The sequence below is a fragment of the Manacus candei genome, unplaced genomic scaffold (assembly GCF_025592945.1).
Source record: "Manacus candei isolate 608988 ecotype Guabito, Panama unplaced genomic scaffold, ASM2559294v1 h1tg000024l, whole genome shotgun sequence".
NCBI lineage: Eukaryota > Metazoa > Chordata > Aves > Passeriformes > Pipridae > Manacus > Manacus candei.
The window spans coordinates 5,565,672-5,581,616 of NW_026138072.1; the positions used below are offsets into that span (position 1 = coordinate 5,565,672).

Genomic DNA, 15,945 nt, shown 5'->3' on the forward strand with positions numbered 1-15,945 from the left:
CATAGAAATCAAAGCTGAAAACTGAATTTAAGCTACTGTTTAATTAAGCAGTATTTTCCCTCTTCACAATAACAAACAAACATCATCGATGTGAGAGTTGAACGAGTTCTTTATGGCTATTTCTAGGCCTACTGCAGTGCTATGGGTTGTTGTTGTAACTGATGGTCTGTACTACAGCAGACATGACAACTTCTCACCAGAGAGAAAATGTTGCACATTTTTTTGAAAAGGCTTAAAGTCACACAATGCACCTTCTTCCATCTGTACTTTTACCTCTTCACACAGATAAAGTCAATTAATTTTTGCTTTTCTGCTCAGTCTTCTAAAGTCTTTCCTTCATTCTTACAGTAAATAAAATATATATTCTACAGTGTTTCTAAAAGATAGCTCATTAGTCAGTACTAGCCAACAGAGAGTGATGATTTTTCCATTTCAGTTACAGAAATATAACCTTTATACTTGCTTAACCTCATTAATAAGGTACATTTTTGAAGTTGCATTCGTGTTTGTAGGTCTGATGCCTTAATGTGAGAGTCCATGAAAATGTGCTAGAAGAAAGGATAAGCTTGTTATAGTCACTTTGAAATGCAGATGGCTCCGTGGGCTTACAAGGCCCATATATGTACTTTTGCATATATGTACTTTTAACTGATGTCTCTTTTTTTGAATTGTGATGTGTAGAGCAACTGTTTCACCTCAACAAGGAAACTCTGGAAATGTCAAGGGCTCTTCCAACCTACACTGTGACAATAAATTACTGAAGAAATAAGGGATTTTCTTACTTCACTAAGGAAAGACATTTTGTGACCTTTTGCTGCTTTATGGTAATAATGAGTTTTCTACAAAACTCTGAGTCTTTCTGTTATTTTATTAAAATAAAAACATTTGACATATAGCCATGACCTTAATCTTGGAAGAATGAATAGAATACTGAACTTAAGAAACAGATGAGCCCTGAGACACTATACCTTCCTACTATCGTGTTGACAAGGTGTAGGGCTGTGCTGTACATGAACTCACCCAGCAAAGTTCACCTACCTTAATTCACTTAGTTGAGTGTTGTGAACATATAGATCTAGTATTATTACTTGTAATGTCAGTTTTCTCATAGTAATGTTTGATTCTAAAGAAAAGATTTATACTAGAATATCACGTTCAGTCTCTTACCTTTAAAAATACATACCCTTCTTAATTTCAACAAGAATAAACATTTGAAAATACTCCCATTCTTTTCTCAAAGTATTCACCCTAGTTTTTGCAACAGATTACTTCTTTACAAAAAACCACACCACACAATTGAGCGAAATCCAGAATCACTCAGAGCAGCAAAAAATCCCTGTGCATATCAACTGGGCGAATCATTTATCCAGGTTGTTACATTCTTACACAATTACAGAATAAAAAAATTGAAGTTATTCAAAATAAGAGCAATCTAAATATTACAGCCTACAAGGTCAAACATCACAAAATGAGAGACAGCAAAACCAAATGCTTAACTTTCCCTTTTGGTGGACAAATAATAAAAAAAAAATCCAAATCTTACTTTTCCAGGAAATAGATTTTAACTGAATGGAACAGAACTTAGGAATTATTGAGGATACGTCATGTTGAGATGGCCTTACATGCGAAAGACCCAAACCTCCACTGCATCACTGTAAGGCTGCAGTGTTGAAAGTAAAGAGAACTGAGCAATGACTCTAACATCCTGTGTACAATTAAAATTTTACAGGCTTACAGTTCAGAGATATTTCACTTGAAAAATGTAATCTACCATTTATGTCAAAACCTTCATAAAAATACAAAATGTTAGTGTTGTGATCAAATAGGTATAGAGTACAATGAAGCATAAAAAAAACAGATTTCTGAATTCCAGTCATGATACTTGCATTAGACACTTAACCAAGTGACCTAACATTTCTAAATTCTAAATGAGATTATCTACATCCTGAAGGAAACATGGAGATTAGTATTTATGAGACTCACCAAACATGCAATCCTTTAGTATTGAATACTGCAGGGACGGATGGTTCACACTGAGATGCAGGTGGGCTAAGAGCCAAGGCAACGTAGAACTGCAGGCCAAACTTCCTGACAGCAAGAGCTACACCCCAGAAACTCATATAACTGACAGTCAAAAGAAAAACACTACTTATCTCTGATGTGAATGGCAGCTGAGCTAGCAGGAACAGCAGCCTCCCATTAAGGAGTGGAGATGAGCTCTGTCCAAAACTGCCAGGTCAGCATGACGTGCACTGCATGAAGTGGTTGAGGGCTTCAGGGTCACATGTTGGCAACTCCTGCCCTATAAACTTACAGGGAGTCATTACAATTTATGATTTTTTCAAAATGGAAAGATGACAGAATTCAGATGGTCAGCAGGTATATGTATGATTTTGCAGAAAAATGGTATTTCAGAGAAGCAAAGAACATCTCCTTGTTTTTTTTCATTCTTGACCATTCCAGCTGTCACTATATAAGCTCAGTCAGAAACCATACTGGTCACTTTTCTGCATGTTTTTGACTCTGGGTCTTAAGCCTGGCATGGGCATGGAGTGTATTTATCCATTCAACGGCCAACCAGGACACTCATCCTTGCTCTTCTGCTGTTACTGAATAACTCCGTTATCATGGATTTTTTTTTTTTTTTTAGTTTTATTAAATAATTCTAAACAAGCTAGATCATCTGCAACAGATCTGGAGAAGAAATAATTTCTATCCTACAAAGACTCAGGAATCGTCTTTCGCCTGGGCAAAATAAGTAATAAATGGGGCCTAGAGGAGCCTAGAGTGTCTACTCCTTAATCAAGATGAATTATTTTGGTATATGTATGGATATAATATATAGTGCTACAGCCATTATAATGCAATTTTAATGCCCATGAATGACACATCAGTCCCAGAACTGTAAAGGTTTCTCTATTGTAACATATCACATCTTCATTCTGTATATAGCGGACCTAGCCCATTATAAGCAATCATTTATGTTGGCAATTAATAGTGCAATATATGAGGTAATGCCTTCTTTCAAATGTCAAGGAGAGCAATATAAAATTTGATTAACTTTGCTCAAGGCAAATAAAAGTTTTGAGAAAAATCACAAAATGTTTTACAAAATGTTTTTACAAGTTCTGTGTCTTGGAAGTCTGCCTCTGAATAGATGTATCTTGCAAATAAATTGACTACAATTAGTAACCTACAATGTCATTATGCATTTGAAGTTTTAGTTTATGGTTAAGTCTGAAATTTTAAATGAAGGTAAAAGTTTTTTTAGTTTAAACCAGATCCACCCAACAACATATTTATTTTGAATACATCTTTCTAATTAAAGAAATTCAACTTCTTTTTGAAGAGAAAGTGATGCTACACATGTAGCATCTACAAGATTTTGTGAAATTCACTAAATTCATTAATAAATTTAGCAAATAAGACTAAAACTAATACAGTTTGTACTGACAGATTATGATTAACAACTCTGAATTAAATGCTACATTTCCTTTCAGCATGTCATTTAGTTCTTATTCTCAAAATAAAATTAACTTCTGTGGGATATAAAGTTTCAATACTGCTTCAAGACAGGCCATCCAGCAATCATGGTGTGGTCAGAAATAAGTTTGGTTTAGCAGTTAGGGGAATTGAGACTTAAATCCAGTGGGGTTTTAGTTCAGCTGAATCACCAAAACTTGATGAAATGCCATAAGGCTGTTTAAGAGACAGCAGATCTTTCACAATGAGAGAGCTGATGTCACCCACACAGCTGCCAAACCATCAACAACTTGGTTTTTTTTAGTTTTTAAAGACAAAGTCATAAAAATGGGGCAAACCAATTTTATTTCTTTTCCCTTCAAAGCATGTAAATAAGATTTTTGATTTATGCCACTTTCAAGTTGCATTTTATTTATGCTTTCTTAACCTATACATTACAGAGAAAATTATACTTTCAACATAATTTTAGCTTTCTGTTTTTAATTTCCTTATTTTACTACTGAATTCTTGAAGCTAAAAGAAAATATGTTTCAGACCTAAACCTGAAAGACAATAGATCCTTCATATCAATTTTATGTAATTGTAAACTCTAATAAACTACAAATCTACGCTGAGACCAAGCAATTGAGACATATATTCATCACTTTTGAAAAAAATAAGCAATGTGATAAAGAAACAACCAGAAAGACAAAAGCAATGGCTTTTAGTCCTTTAAAGAGGGAGAGGAGCAATTGCCTCTGAGGAGCGTGGGCCCAGCTGCCTCTGCAGAGCTCACCAGACTGGTTTAGCACGGCAAGGTTCAATCAGAAAATGTGGTTTCCCACTCCTTCCCCCTGGGGCTCTGGCTCTAGAAGCAGCCAGACAGCACTAGAAGGGTTGTCTCTGCCTCTGCCTCCCCTATTCCAACCACACAGCCCTCCTTGCCCCAGACTTAAGTTGCTGCTGGCATCCATCAGCCCCTTTAATGAGGACAGTCAACCTACATGACAGAGGAAAATCAGGCTAGCAAGTTAGATAGGTCCATGGAGGTATCCAGGGAGTGAATGGATGCATAACAAGCACTAGGAGTATGTGGCTGGGAATGGAGATGGGAGAAAGTGAAGCACTTCCCCAGCAGAAACCTGTTGGATCACTTCATCATATATCACACAACAGAAATCTCAGAGTTTCATTTCAGAGCTGAAAGAATCAGTCTCACCTGTCCCCCCAAATTCCTCCTAGTCCCATTCTTTGTGCCAAAATATGCTTGGCTATCCAACCTACATCCAGAGGGGGGAAAAAAAAGGGTTATTAAAATCTGAACCAATATCCTGACCTGGCTCATAGCCTGGCTCTGTGCGTAGTTTTGGTGACCGCAAAAGAGGGGAGTGGTGGTAAGACACCATGGGAGGCAGGATATCCTCTGTGGTAGCAGCAGCAAGATACACTAGCTTAAAATCCATGAAACTACTGCCTCTGGCTGAAGCTCCCAAGGTGGTCAGAGATGATCTGAGCTGACAAATCCTGTGGCCAGTCCCTCCATCTGCCAGGAACCACACACTGACCCCCTGCATCCAGGCACACAGCTACAAGTCAAGTAGATTCAGCTGACTGATGTGGCAGAAACCTTTCTTCCTCCTTTGCCTGGCTACCAGAACAGTCAAGGCTGATAAGAACCATCTTGTCACCATGTGATTTCCACATCTAACACAAGTGAAGGAGGAAAAGCAAAGGACAGGTTGTCCATCTTGGCAAAAGCTCACCACGAGACTGGTTTCCTAACACTCAAAGACCAGAACCCACTCCTCTATTCATCCTAGTTTTAGAGATCCCACCCTAGTTTTTCATTCCACAACTACAATTGTTGTAGGTCTGCACTGCAAACCAGATTAGTTCATTGAGATAAATGATTGTTTTTAACCACAGCCAATCCACTGGGCTGCCACAGGTCAGAGGGAGACTGAAGGAAAAGTGTTCAGCCAGGGACAGGAAAACTTTTATTAGCACTAAAGATGACAAATGAGGAATCACAGCTGATGTGTATCAGACCACAGGAAAGGTTTATATTTGAATGAAGAAAGTCTGCCCTTGAGAGAGAAGACGATTACTTGAAGGAGTCAGTGAAATAAGACCTGACTGCACTTTTTTGTAAAACGGAACTGGAGGCAATCTAGTTTACAGTGGTTTTCCTCTTATGCTGTTTAGTATTACAAATGGGAAAGAAGTACAGTACTTTAATACAAGACTACTGCAGGGCTACAGCGTTAACCATTGGGCATCCTGCTCCAGCTCCTAAACAAAGGTAAGTAGAGATTAGAAACCAGCGCCCAGTCTCAGAACTTGAAAAGTTATATGATCTTATCCCACGAGTGGTAAACAGACTGCCCAAGGTCAGTTCTAACAGACCACAGCAGCAGAGATGTTGTTAGCTCTGTAATCAAGATACCATGTCCTATTACTTTACCTTAACATTCTGTTGAACACTTGGCTGTAACAGTTGAGTTGACACTAAACTAATTCTTTTACATGAATTATTCCCTCAAGGAATTCTTATTCTAGTATAAAAAAATCTGAACAGAACAAGGCTCAGTTTCCCTATTTCCGTTTAAAAAAAAAAATTAATTACATGAGATATCCCATTGTTCAGGACACTAAATATTATCAGTTATTCAGAGAGAGATGAAGACAAATGCATTCATTAAATAAAAACATATTATGCTGAAAGAAGTTATATGTTGTAAGCCAAACCACTCAAGAGTTCAGGAACACTGAACCTGCACTGAGTACAAGTAAAATACTAAACACCAACTACAACAGTACACTGTCTTCTTGCCTGACTACCCAGAACAAGCTGAAAGGTGGGGTTTTTTATATTTAACAGTATCTTGCGATTTACTTGCCTATTTGCTATCCTACAGTACTCCTCAAGCCCAAAGATTTGGCTAATCTATATCTTTCAGTTATTATTTCACTTTTTAATTCAAATTTATACAAAAAAGAAAACATTAGTAGGAATACCTCATCTGACACAAGATGATTTAATGTGATGAGATTTTTTTAAAGTTGACTAGAATGTGAGTAAAGTATGCATAAAGAAGGTAAAAGCCTATACCAGCGGGTAGAGAGAACCCAGAAAAACCTGCATAAGAGTACTCTGATGTCAAAACAGTTAGGACATGGAGTGACAAAGTTTATCACCTTGGTGACAGGGAGATTGTATGGGCAGTTTAAGATGCTTTTTAAAACAAAACAAAATGAAACAAAACAAAACAAGCACAAAGAGAGCCATGATATTTGCTGAAAATATGAAAGTACTTGTATATAGCTTTGCGTCTCCCTAATAGAGACACCAGTTTTTATGGAAACTTATTACTCAGTTTCCATAAATGAAAAACAGCACGCAGGAATCAGGTGACTTACATACACATACAATTACTCCCAATAACTCAGATTGCTAAATAGAAATTTTAATTCTTATATGACAAAGCATAATTTCACCAAGACACACAAAGCAATTTGCCAAAAGTATAGGCCTTTGCCGAAAAGAGACAAGGAAACCCTATATGGGGCATAAGAGCACACTGGTGAAGAATTAAGTTTTTGGTTTTTATAATCTAGTTTTGAACGGTACATAAAAACATTGCAAATTTACAGGCATGCATGTACCTTCCTCTGTTTGTGCCACTTAAAAACCACACCTCATCTAGCATAAGAGTTATGGTATTACAGCTTCTCAGCCCCACTCCCTGCCCACAATGCAATGCACACAAAAACTAAAGTCATGATGCATGTAGCAAACAGAGAAGGATTATCAGAGCATGGCATCATGAAAGCAATCTGGTGACATTTCCAAAGAGCTCAGGGTTCTGAAAACCTCTGCTTGTCCCACTTCTGTTTACACCAGGAATTTGTCTACTTAAACACTTCTGCTGAGCTCAATCATAGGCCATTCCCACAGGAAAAAGATGGTCTCTGATGTATGCCCGAGGACACCACGTCAGGACATAACAACACTTACGAATGCTACTGAGCATACTCACTGAGCATTCTTTGAAGGGAAATTGGAGTAGCTACAACTTAATTCAATCCGTATGTAGGAATTATCTGCAGGCAGTGCTGCCCAGTCAGCACTAGATAGGCACAATGTTTGTTGCTCCTTCTCAGAAAAGCATCGCAGAACCAGATGTGCATTGCAAAACGCCACCTTACCCCTTTCCATCCAGTTATTGCAGCACAATGTGCATTTGCCTTGCTGGCAACACATCACTGTCTCATTGCTCTACTTTTCCTCTGCCTGGATTTACTTCTTTATTTAATGAAATACAGAAATGCTATAAAAACACTGGAAAGGACCTGTTCCAATGTTCTGTATGAAAAAAATGTCTGCCTCAAAAGTCTATAGTCCTTAGCAAACTAATAATGTTGAATCATAAAACAGATGGTGCTTACAGAGCTATAGAATTAGCAAACTTCAGCTCCAATTCATGTGATCGTAGCATTGAAGATCCAACCCACGTGATTATGGAACAAATGCAATCACAAGGCTTGGAACTTCTCAGCTTCTCGCAAACTGAAGTTTTCCATTTGCAAGGTCATATTATATAGCTCTATCAAGATGCATTAGGGCGAGCAGTTCATCTGGAACACTGAAGAGAGGGTTTGGAAGGGGTTTTTGGCAGTGTGCCTCCCTGTGCACCTCAGGCACACGGCTGCTCCTCAAGCTTTCCATGTCCCAAAGTACTTTATTCATTAGTCACCAGGGTTTCAGAGCTCTCTGAAGTAGGAAGTGCATATTGGTCATGATTAAGTACTCACAGCATCTGGGGGACAATGTTTCTCTATTTTAAAGCTATTTGCTTAAAAAGACAGCCTACTGTATTTTGTTCCACCTAGAAGGAAATACTTCACTTACAGAAAACAAGAAGTGTTCAGAAGATAAACTGTATGTTTAATAAATCCTGAGCGATCAATAGCATACTCACATGGGAAGTCATCCACAAACATCGGGTCTATGTTGTGCAGCAGTTCCACTCTGGGAGAAGGTCTTCCTTCACTAAGAGAGATTTCAAAAGGAAATATTAATTTCCTACTAGAACTCATTAAGATTCTGGCTTTTTCTCATCCTAATAGAGAGTGAGCTCCCATCTGTAAATTAATTACTATCAACTTTAATCTGAATGCTCTTTTCCAGCCTAGTAGAAACAGCTTTTGCCCTTATAAGTTTCCCCTAATTTCATTGGTGTTTATGGGGATTATTCATAAGTTTACAGAGCAGAGAAGTGGCCCTACCAAAGCACAGTTTTACAAAAATCAGCTTTAAGAATCAAATTTCACAGCATAAGCTGGCATGGCATTTGCTATGCTCTCTGCATACCTGAACTAGCGCTGAAAGCATTTTGGCTGGGTGCCTCAAAAAACACCACAGGCATCGCTATCCCACAAAAAAACCCACCTTTGATTTGTAATTGATCTCAAAAGGATTATTCAGATACTCTGAACCTTCTTGAAAAAAAAAAATCATCCTTCTTTTTCTAGCCATTGGCTACATAGAGATGGTGTGGAATAAACCTCTGAACTTATCCACAAATTTTCTTAGTTAAGTGGAAAAAAAATTTACTCCTTATAAAGGGCAGCATGAGTAGGAAGACATAACCAGAAAGAACCTTGGCAACATCAAGACACAACAATACTTTATTATTTGATAGTGAACCTAAACACACCCTTTTAGAAATTTCCAAATAATTTAAACTGTTTGTTTTCATTATGGAGCTTCACTTAAGACACAAAAATTCAACCAGGGCCCCTAAGTTGCTTGACATTAAGAATAAAAATGTCAGGTAATAAAAACCTTAGTTGAGAGCTAAAAAATTACAATTATTTTAATACATAAAATATATAGTTAAACAATATTTACCTGTAATTTAAAATTTTCAGTAACAAATAATTAAAATTAATATTGTTCTATTGCATTTCTAAAACCATTTCTGGATGCTACACATCTTGAATAAGTACAGAACTAACATGGAGAATTGGATGAAAGATTAAATGTATTCAGATAATACACTATTATAATTAATATAGAAGAAGTACAATAATTAAGCTACAGTGTTAGTAATTCAATGTATAGAAACTGCCACAAAAATATTTTTCCCAAAATGTGAGTGAAAGGTTAATTCCACCACCACGCACCCCCCTAATATCTACAGTAGTCACACTCTTAACTAAGGAACACCTGGCCTTATTTAAACAAATTTTATCTTAGATTTAATAAACTCTTAACTGTCTCTATGTGCTCCACTGACAGCTGTTTCCAAGTGTGCCTTTTGCCATCTGTTTATAGGTAACAGTAACATGAACCAGTTAGCACAACTTACACTAGGATGTGAATTTATAGCGTGTCATTGACTCTGCAGTAACTGCCCGGGAAGATATTCTTATTTTGCAGTTTCTGAGCTGGATCTACATTTCTCAGTATACTGTAAAACCACCAGAGTTATGCTAAGTAATTCTGTATCTTCCACCAGAGACAAATACAGAAGAATGAAGTAACTTCCTCCTATTTACTTCTCATCTTTGTACATTCAATATTCATACTGTACCATTCAGTATCCACACAGTGTTGTGTGACCAGCAGGTTGAGGGAGGTAATTCTCCTCCTCTACTCTGCTCTGGTGAGACCCTATCCGGAGCACTGCATCCAGCTCTGGGGTCCTCAGCACAGGAAAGACATGGACCTGTTGGAGAGAGTCCATAGGAGGCCACAAAAGTGATCAGAGGGCTGGAGCATCTCTCCTATGAGGAAAGGCTAAAGCGAGCTGTGGTTGTTCAGCCTGGAGAAGAGAAGGCTCCGGAGAGACCTTACTGCAGCCTTTCAGTACATGAGGAGGGCCTACAAGAAAGATGGGGACAGACTTTTTATCAGAACCTGTTGTGGCAGGACAAGGGGTAATGGTTTAACACTAAAGAAGGGTTGATTTAGATTGGATATAAGGAAGAAATTTTTTACGATGATGCTAGTGAAACACTGGTACAGGCTGCCCAGAGAGGTAGCAGATGATTTATCCCTGGGGCACATTTAAGGTCAAGTGAACAGGGCTCTGAGCAACCTAATCTAACTGAACATGTCCCTGTCCATGGCAGGGGCATTGGATTAGATGACCTTTAAAGGTCCCTTTCAACCCAACTTGTTCTACAATTCCATATGAGTCTATGATTATATCAACTATATTTACAGTGTTCAAGTAGACTTATATTACTATCATATCATTAATTTCCTTTATAACTTTTAATGTGGACAGTGCATATTATACACTAAACATGGCTATTAACATTATTGTACAGGTGGTAGAACACAAAAAATAAAGATTACACCTGCATTAATTTAAGTTTTTCATGCTGCAGTTGTCATTTTTATGGAATCCATTTTTGTTCTGGGATAGAATAATGGCATTAGTAACTTGGAAATGTGATTTATATATAATCATGATATATACTCCCTGAAGCTTATGGCATTCCTGCATTAAGCTCTGTAGCATTATTAAGTGATACTGAACTTATAACCAGCACATATTATTCCTAAAACAACATCCACAGAAAAGAATTTGGCACTGTATGTTGAAGAAAGTAGCTGTCTGACAGCAAAAGACATCAGGAAGACAGAAACAACATTCTGGGGACAAAAAGTAGGGAATTCACACATGTAACAGAGGTCCCTTTCCCTATGCCTAAACTCTGTCCTCCTTCCCACTTACAAAACTCCACACACAGACTCTACTACAGATTCACTTTGGCAGATGTTCTGCAAGGACATTTTGCACCAGGAATATAGTCTAGCCAACACAGCTACAATAACAAAGAAACAAAATTCCCTAGGGAAACCTGCCTTTCTGTTTTAGTAACTGCCAGTGTAACCATATCTTACAATGCTCTAATTTTAGAATGTTTATTTTTAGACTTCAATATTTTAATACCTCATCCCTCTCCCTAAAAATAAGGAACTTTTTATTTTGTCTGGGTATTATTCTACCATGTCTGATGGTATAATAATTAAGACGTCTTAATTATTTAAGCAGTTAAAAGCTACTGTTTTCCAAAACAGTCCTCTAGGTAAGAACAGCATACACTGTAATTTCAGCATTGGTATGATAATCAGATAGTTTATGTTGAGAACATTGCTTTATCTTCTCATTTGCAAAGTTTTTAAAATTTATAGAAAGATCTATTATTCCTTAGTGAATGCGAACAAATATCTACATGCAATCTTTCTCTTTTGTTGTTGTTAAACATGTCCTTGGGAAGGAATGCAAGGTTTTTCAGGGTAAATATATTTATCTTGCACAAAAACATCCTCAGTGTCACCCCACAAAATCTCAGCCTTTATAACCTTGTCATATTTCTCTGGGTCATATCTGTAATGCTTTCATAAAATAAATATATTTCAGATATGTTGGAAATAAACATTACTCTCAGCTTTCGATGCTCTTTCTTCAGCATTAATTTATACCAAAACAATGAAAGTTTTTTCAAACAGGTGTTTCATTCCAAAAATGGATGTAAATTTAGTACACAAGAATTCAAACTGATCTTTCTTCATTTACTTCACCTAATCAATTCAGATATTTCCAATACTACACAAATGTAAAATTGAAACTTGCCCTGCAAAATATGTAAAACTTGAAAGCCTATGCTCACTAACAAGCTTTTACAAAATAAGTTATTTTTACAGTATTTTATCCTGAATCTCTCATGTGCTATCATACTGCTTTATGCGCTCTACCATTTACTTTTCTATTTTTATGTTAATGCAAAATAAAATACTTTTTCTGAGCATGGACATGCTAGATATGCAGTACTGAAAATCAAGATATATATTAAAAAAATTGCCAACCAATGCAAATTTTTACATAAGGAAAACTATTTTGCCTAGTATCTCAATTTCAATAGAGTAGCAAGCATCTGGAGAACAGATGTTTCTTAGAAATGCAAGTGCCTTTTCAGATACTTGCTTGGAAATAAGCAGTATAGTTTAGATTCCTTGACTAGTTGCATTTTAGTACTGTTTTTCGTATTCTCAATTACTACTTTTGTAAAATATATTATTGATATTATCACCGTATTTTCAGAAATAATTTGTAACATGACATGATTTTAGAGGTGCTAGATATACTGCAGTGTTAACCATGATAATCTAAGGCATTAGAAAAGGAGAATCTACTATGATTTATGTAAAAGGTTTGTACCTGAGACTGGAAAGATTTGGTAGCTATCCAAAAATAGGTTGACACAGTGATACTATCCTAAGTTATTTTCAAAAAGAAGTTAGAGACATTAGAGAAGAAGTTAAATTTCATTTCAAAGGTAGTTGAAGAAAAATAAAAATTATGAAGCACTGGTCTAAAGATGCGCTTCAACAGGATTTTGCACAAAGTAGTCCAAGATTAGTATAGCTGGAGAAAGACTGGGAAGGTCTGTGTGTGGAGACAACAGTGTGAACACATAGCAGGGAAAGGGCCTCGTTACAGCCCACGTTAATGACAATCCAGACTAGCACATTAGCAAGACCACAATACATCTGAGCAGTTCCACAGGGACATCTGGAGATGAAACAGTGATGGCCCCTGGGGACTCACAGAGGTGGAGCAGAACACAGAAGCAGCATCAAAAGGATTCAAACAGGCACAACCAGACCTGTGCATGGTACCCAGCCTAAGAACAACACAGAAGCAGCTTGAAGGACTTCACAGCTGGCATGCCCAGACCTTTCCACCATAACAACAGAAGCTGGATCCAACATCTGTTTACAAGCATCATGGAGGTGGGATGCCAGGTGGATGGTTTGAAATCCTCTGCCCCAGTGCCTGGCTGCTGGGCAGACTTCTCAGACACATACACATCTCTTGGTGAATAAGACTGTCAGGCTGTGAGAGTGCAGCAAAACCTGCCTTTTTTCAGTTTCTATTTGAAACGAAATCACATTCCTCTTCTATTATGTCTCTCACTGATACAGTGTTGAAGCAGTACTTCCTACACTATTGGGTCAGCAGATTGATTTGGAAACAGCAGACAAGCTTTTGAGTACAAATCTCTGTCAAAGAGCTTTTAAGTAGCATGCAAAGTTTTAATGAGGTGTTCAAACAGTGAGAACACAAACATTGTGCTTCCTCAGTTTCATGCATTGTCTGAAAGCAACTTAGAGCATAGCTTTCTAAGAAGAATGCAAAAGGAGGTATTTTTGTCCTCAAAAAATGTGCTCCTGAACTTCATCTTTTCATGCTATTTCCTCCTAACCACTAAATTTCTTCTGGTTCTTTAAGTCAAGGCATGAAATGAACAGTTAGGTACATATGTGATTCTCAGCACTTCTTTTTAGCAGAAGAACTTAATATTAATCAATGTCATCTTAATGTGATTCCTAATTTGAACCACCAGTCTTTTTAAGTCATGACAGAAAGTTCATTTTGGTCTAGCATTTTAGAATTTATACTTAGGATTTAATGTTTTTGAGTTTAATTTCTGTGTTTTGTAGACATATTAATATTTCTATATTGTATTAAATTTATAAATATTTATTTACAGTGGTATAGTATTTTATTACAAATTATTACATTATATTATTTTCTATTGTTACATAAATAGCATGTTAAGAACACATCCTTTAAATACTGATCATTAACAGACAGATATCAGTGAAATAGATTCAATATTTTTGTGACTTCTGAGAATACCTGCACTGTCTCATATATTGTTTTGAATATCTAAATCAAGGTTCCAAATTTATTATCTTTTTCTTTTGAACACACACATAAGAAACAGTAGGCTCAGGATTAAAGCACCCTCTCCACTCAGGAAAGATTCACAAGAAGCATGTGCATCTATTTATACTAGACGACTGAAAAAAATACAACACAGATGTAACATGGTGAGTGGCTATCAATTTCCTTTTTTCAAATGAGTTAGGATCTTAGCAAATTATAATTTCACTCATTATTAGCCACCTAGTCCAAGAAAAACAATATATTTGAACTTTCCATCAGATGCCACGAAAAGGGCACTGTGCCTTCATTGTTTGCTATCCAATATTCAAGTGACCTTTTGAGTTATGATCATGAAATTTAATACACTCATTTATCCTGATTACATTGGAAAATCACGTGAAATTTGACATTTTGGCTACAAGTTCAGCCAAAGACCAGCCTAACAATTAAAAACCCTGACTTTTTACCTGTCCAGACAGAGGCCCTCTACTGATAGAACTAAAACCATGGGGGGAGGGGTCACCTGTTCCCTACAGCAGTGCCAGTAAATATTGCATTCATTCCCTTTACAAAGACATAAGACTCAAATGTCAGTAGGGTGCTGGCACAGCAGTACCTATCCTTCCCAACACGTAACTCTCCTGCTGAAAGTAATCTGACCTGAGAAGATGGGTCCATTGCAAAGAATACCTAGTTGAAACAGAACCTGAAGTAGACAGGAATTCCACTGGTAGCCGGAAGAAAAGCCTACGGTTTAGGTGTACCCTGGATCTTGCTGATGTTAAGTTTTCCCATAGGAACACTGAAAAGTAAAACATTTTTCTTTTTCTGGCTGGATGGGAGTCTCCATTCCTTCCTGGCAGCTAATGGTCCCTGGCCTCTATCATACATATCGTTATCTTCTTCCACTTGGAAGACAGCCATACAATACACCTATTTTAGTAGAATAAAAGAACACTGAAATAAAAGAAAGGCTTTGAAAGATGAAGGACTGACTGAACATAAGTCTTGACTGAAGATACTGCAAAGAGTAACACCAGAGTTTCTTTTGATAGTTTGTTCCCAGGGCAAAAAATCGTTACCAGTTCATGTCTATTTAATTTATTCTTTACATTCTATTATTCTCCTTGAGCTCAAGGCTTCAGTAATTAGCACATACTCACATGTGCCCAGAGCTCCCACTATCCAGCATTTATGATACCACTTTTATTAATCTTTTCCAAAGGAAAAATGTATGGGATTTAACTCATTTTTCTTTCAATGCCCAGAAGACTCCATTATGTGAAATAATGGGGTTTGGGATGTCCCAGTTAATCTCACCAGCATGAGAGGTGCACAGAGTCAGAGACAGCCCAGTAAAAGTAGTTTGGTCACAGTGTCTACCCAGCTGGAGCTGTACTGGTTCTTCTCTCCAGTCATCTAAGCATATCTGCACTGTGCTTCTGAGCATTCCAGCTTGCTAGAATCAGTCACAGCATTATGACCTCTCAGGAACCAGGTCAATTCGACTTTTGTACTTGATCTCACACACTTTTTTAGCTACTGGACAGCATGATACAGGCCTATGCAGATGGTTACACTTTGAGCAGTAGTAGGCCCTGTACTAAGCTAAAAAAACCATCAAAGTAGAATCTGTGTTCAGTGAGTTAAATGTCTGCATAGATTTTTTTACGTGTCCAATTCCTGATGCATGCTACAGAGACACCCAACTGGGCTCTGTAGAGAGCAG

At 37.2% G+C, this 15,945-nt stretch overlaps 1 protein-coding gene across 2 annotated transcripts in view; it reads right to left on the reverse strand.

The window, feature by feature from the left end:
- The window catches only part of ARSB (arylsulfatase B), a 78,106-nt gene that overhangs the window by 30,152 nt on the left and 32,009 nt on the right, over window positions 1–15,945 (reverse strand). For both annotated transcript variants that reach the window (XR_007904627.1, XM_051788103.1), the window contains exon 6: window positions 8,445–8,515. Coding sequence is in view for 1 of the 2 variants with exons in the window: in XM_051788103.1 (XP_051644063.1) it covers window positions 8,445–8,515 (71 nt within the window). In the remaining variant the exon portion in view is untranslated. The remainder of the gene's footprint in view (window positions 1–8,444; window positions 8,516–15,945) is intronic.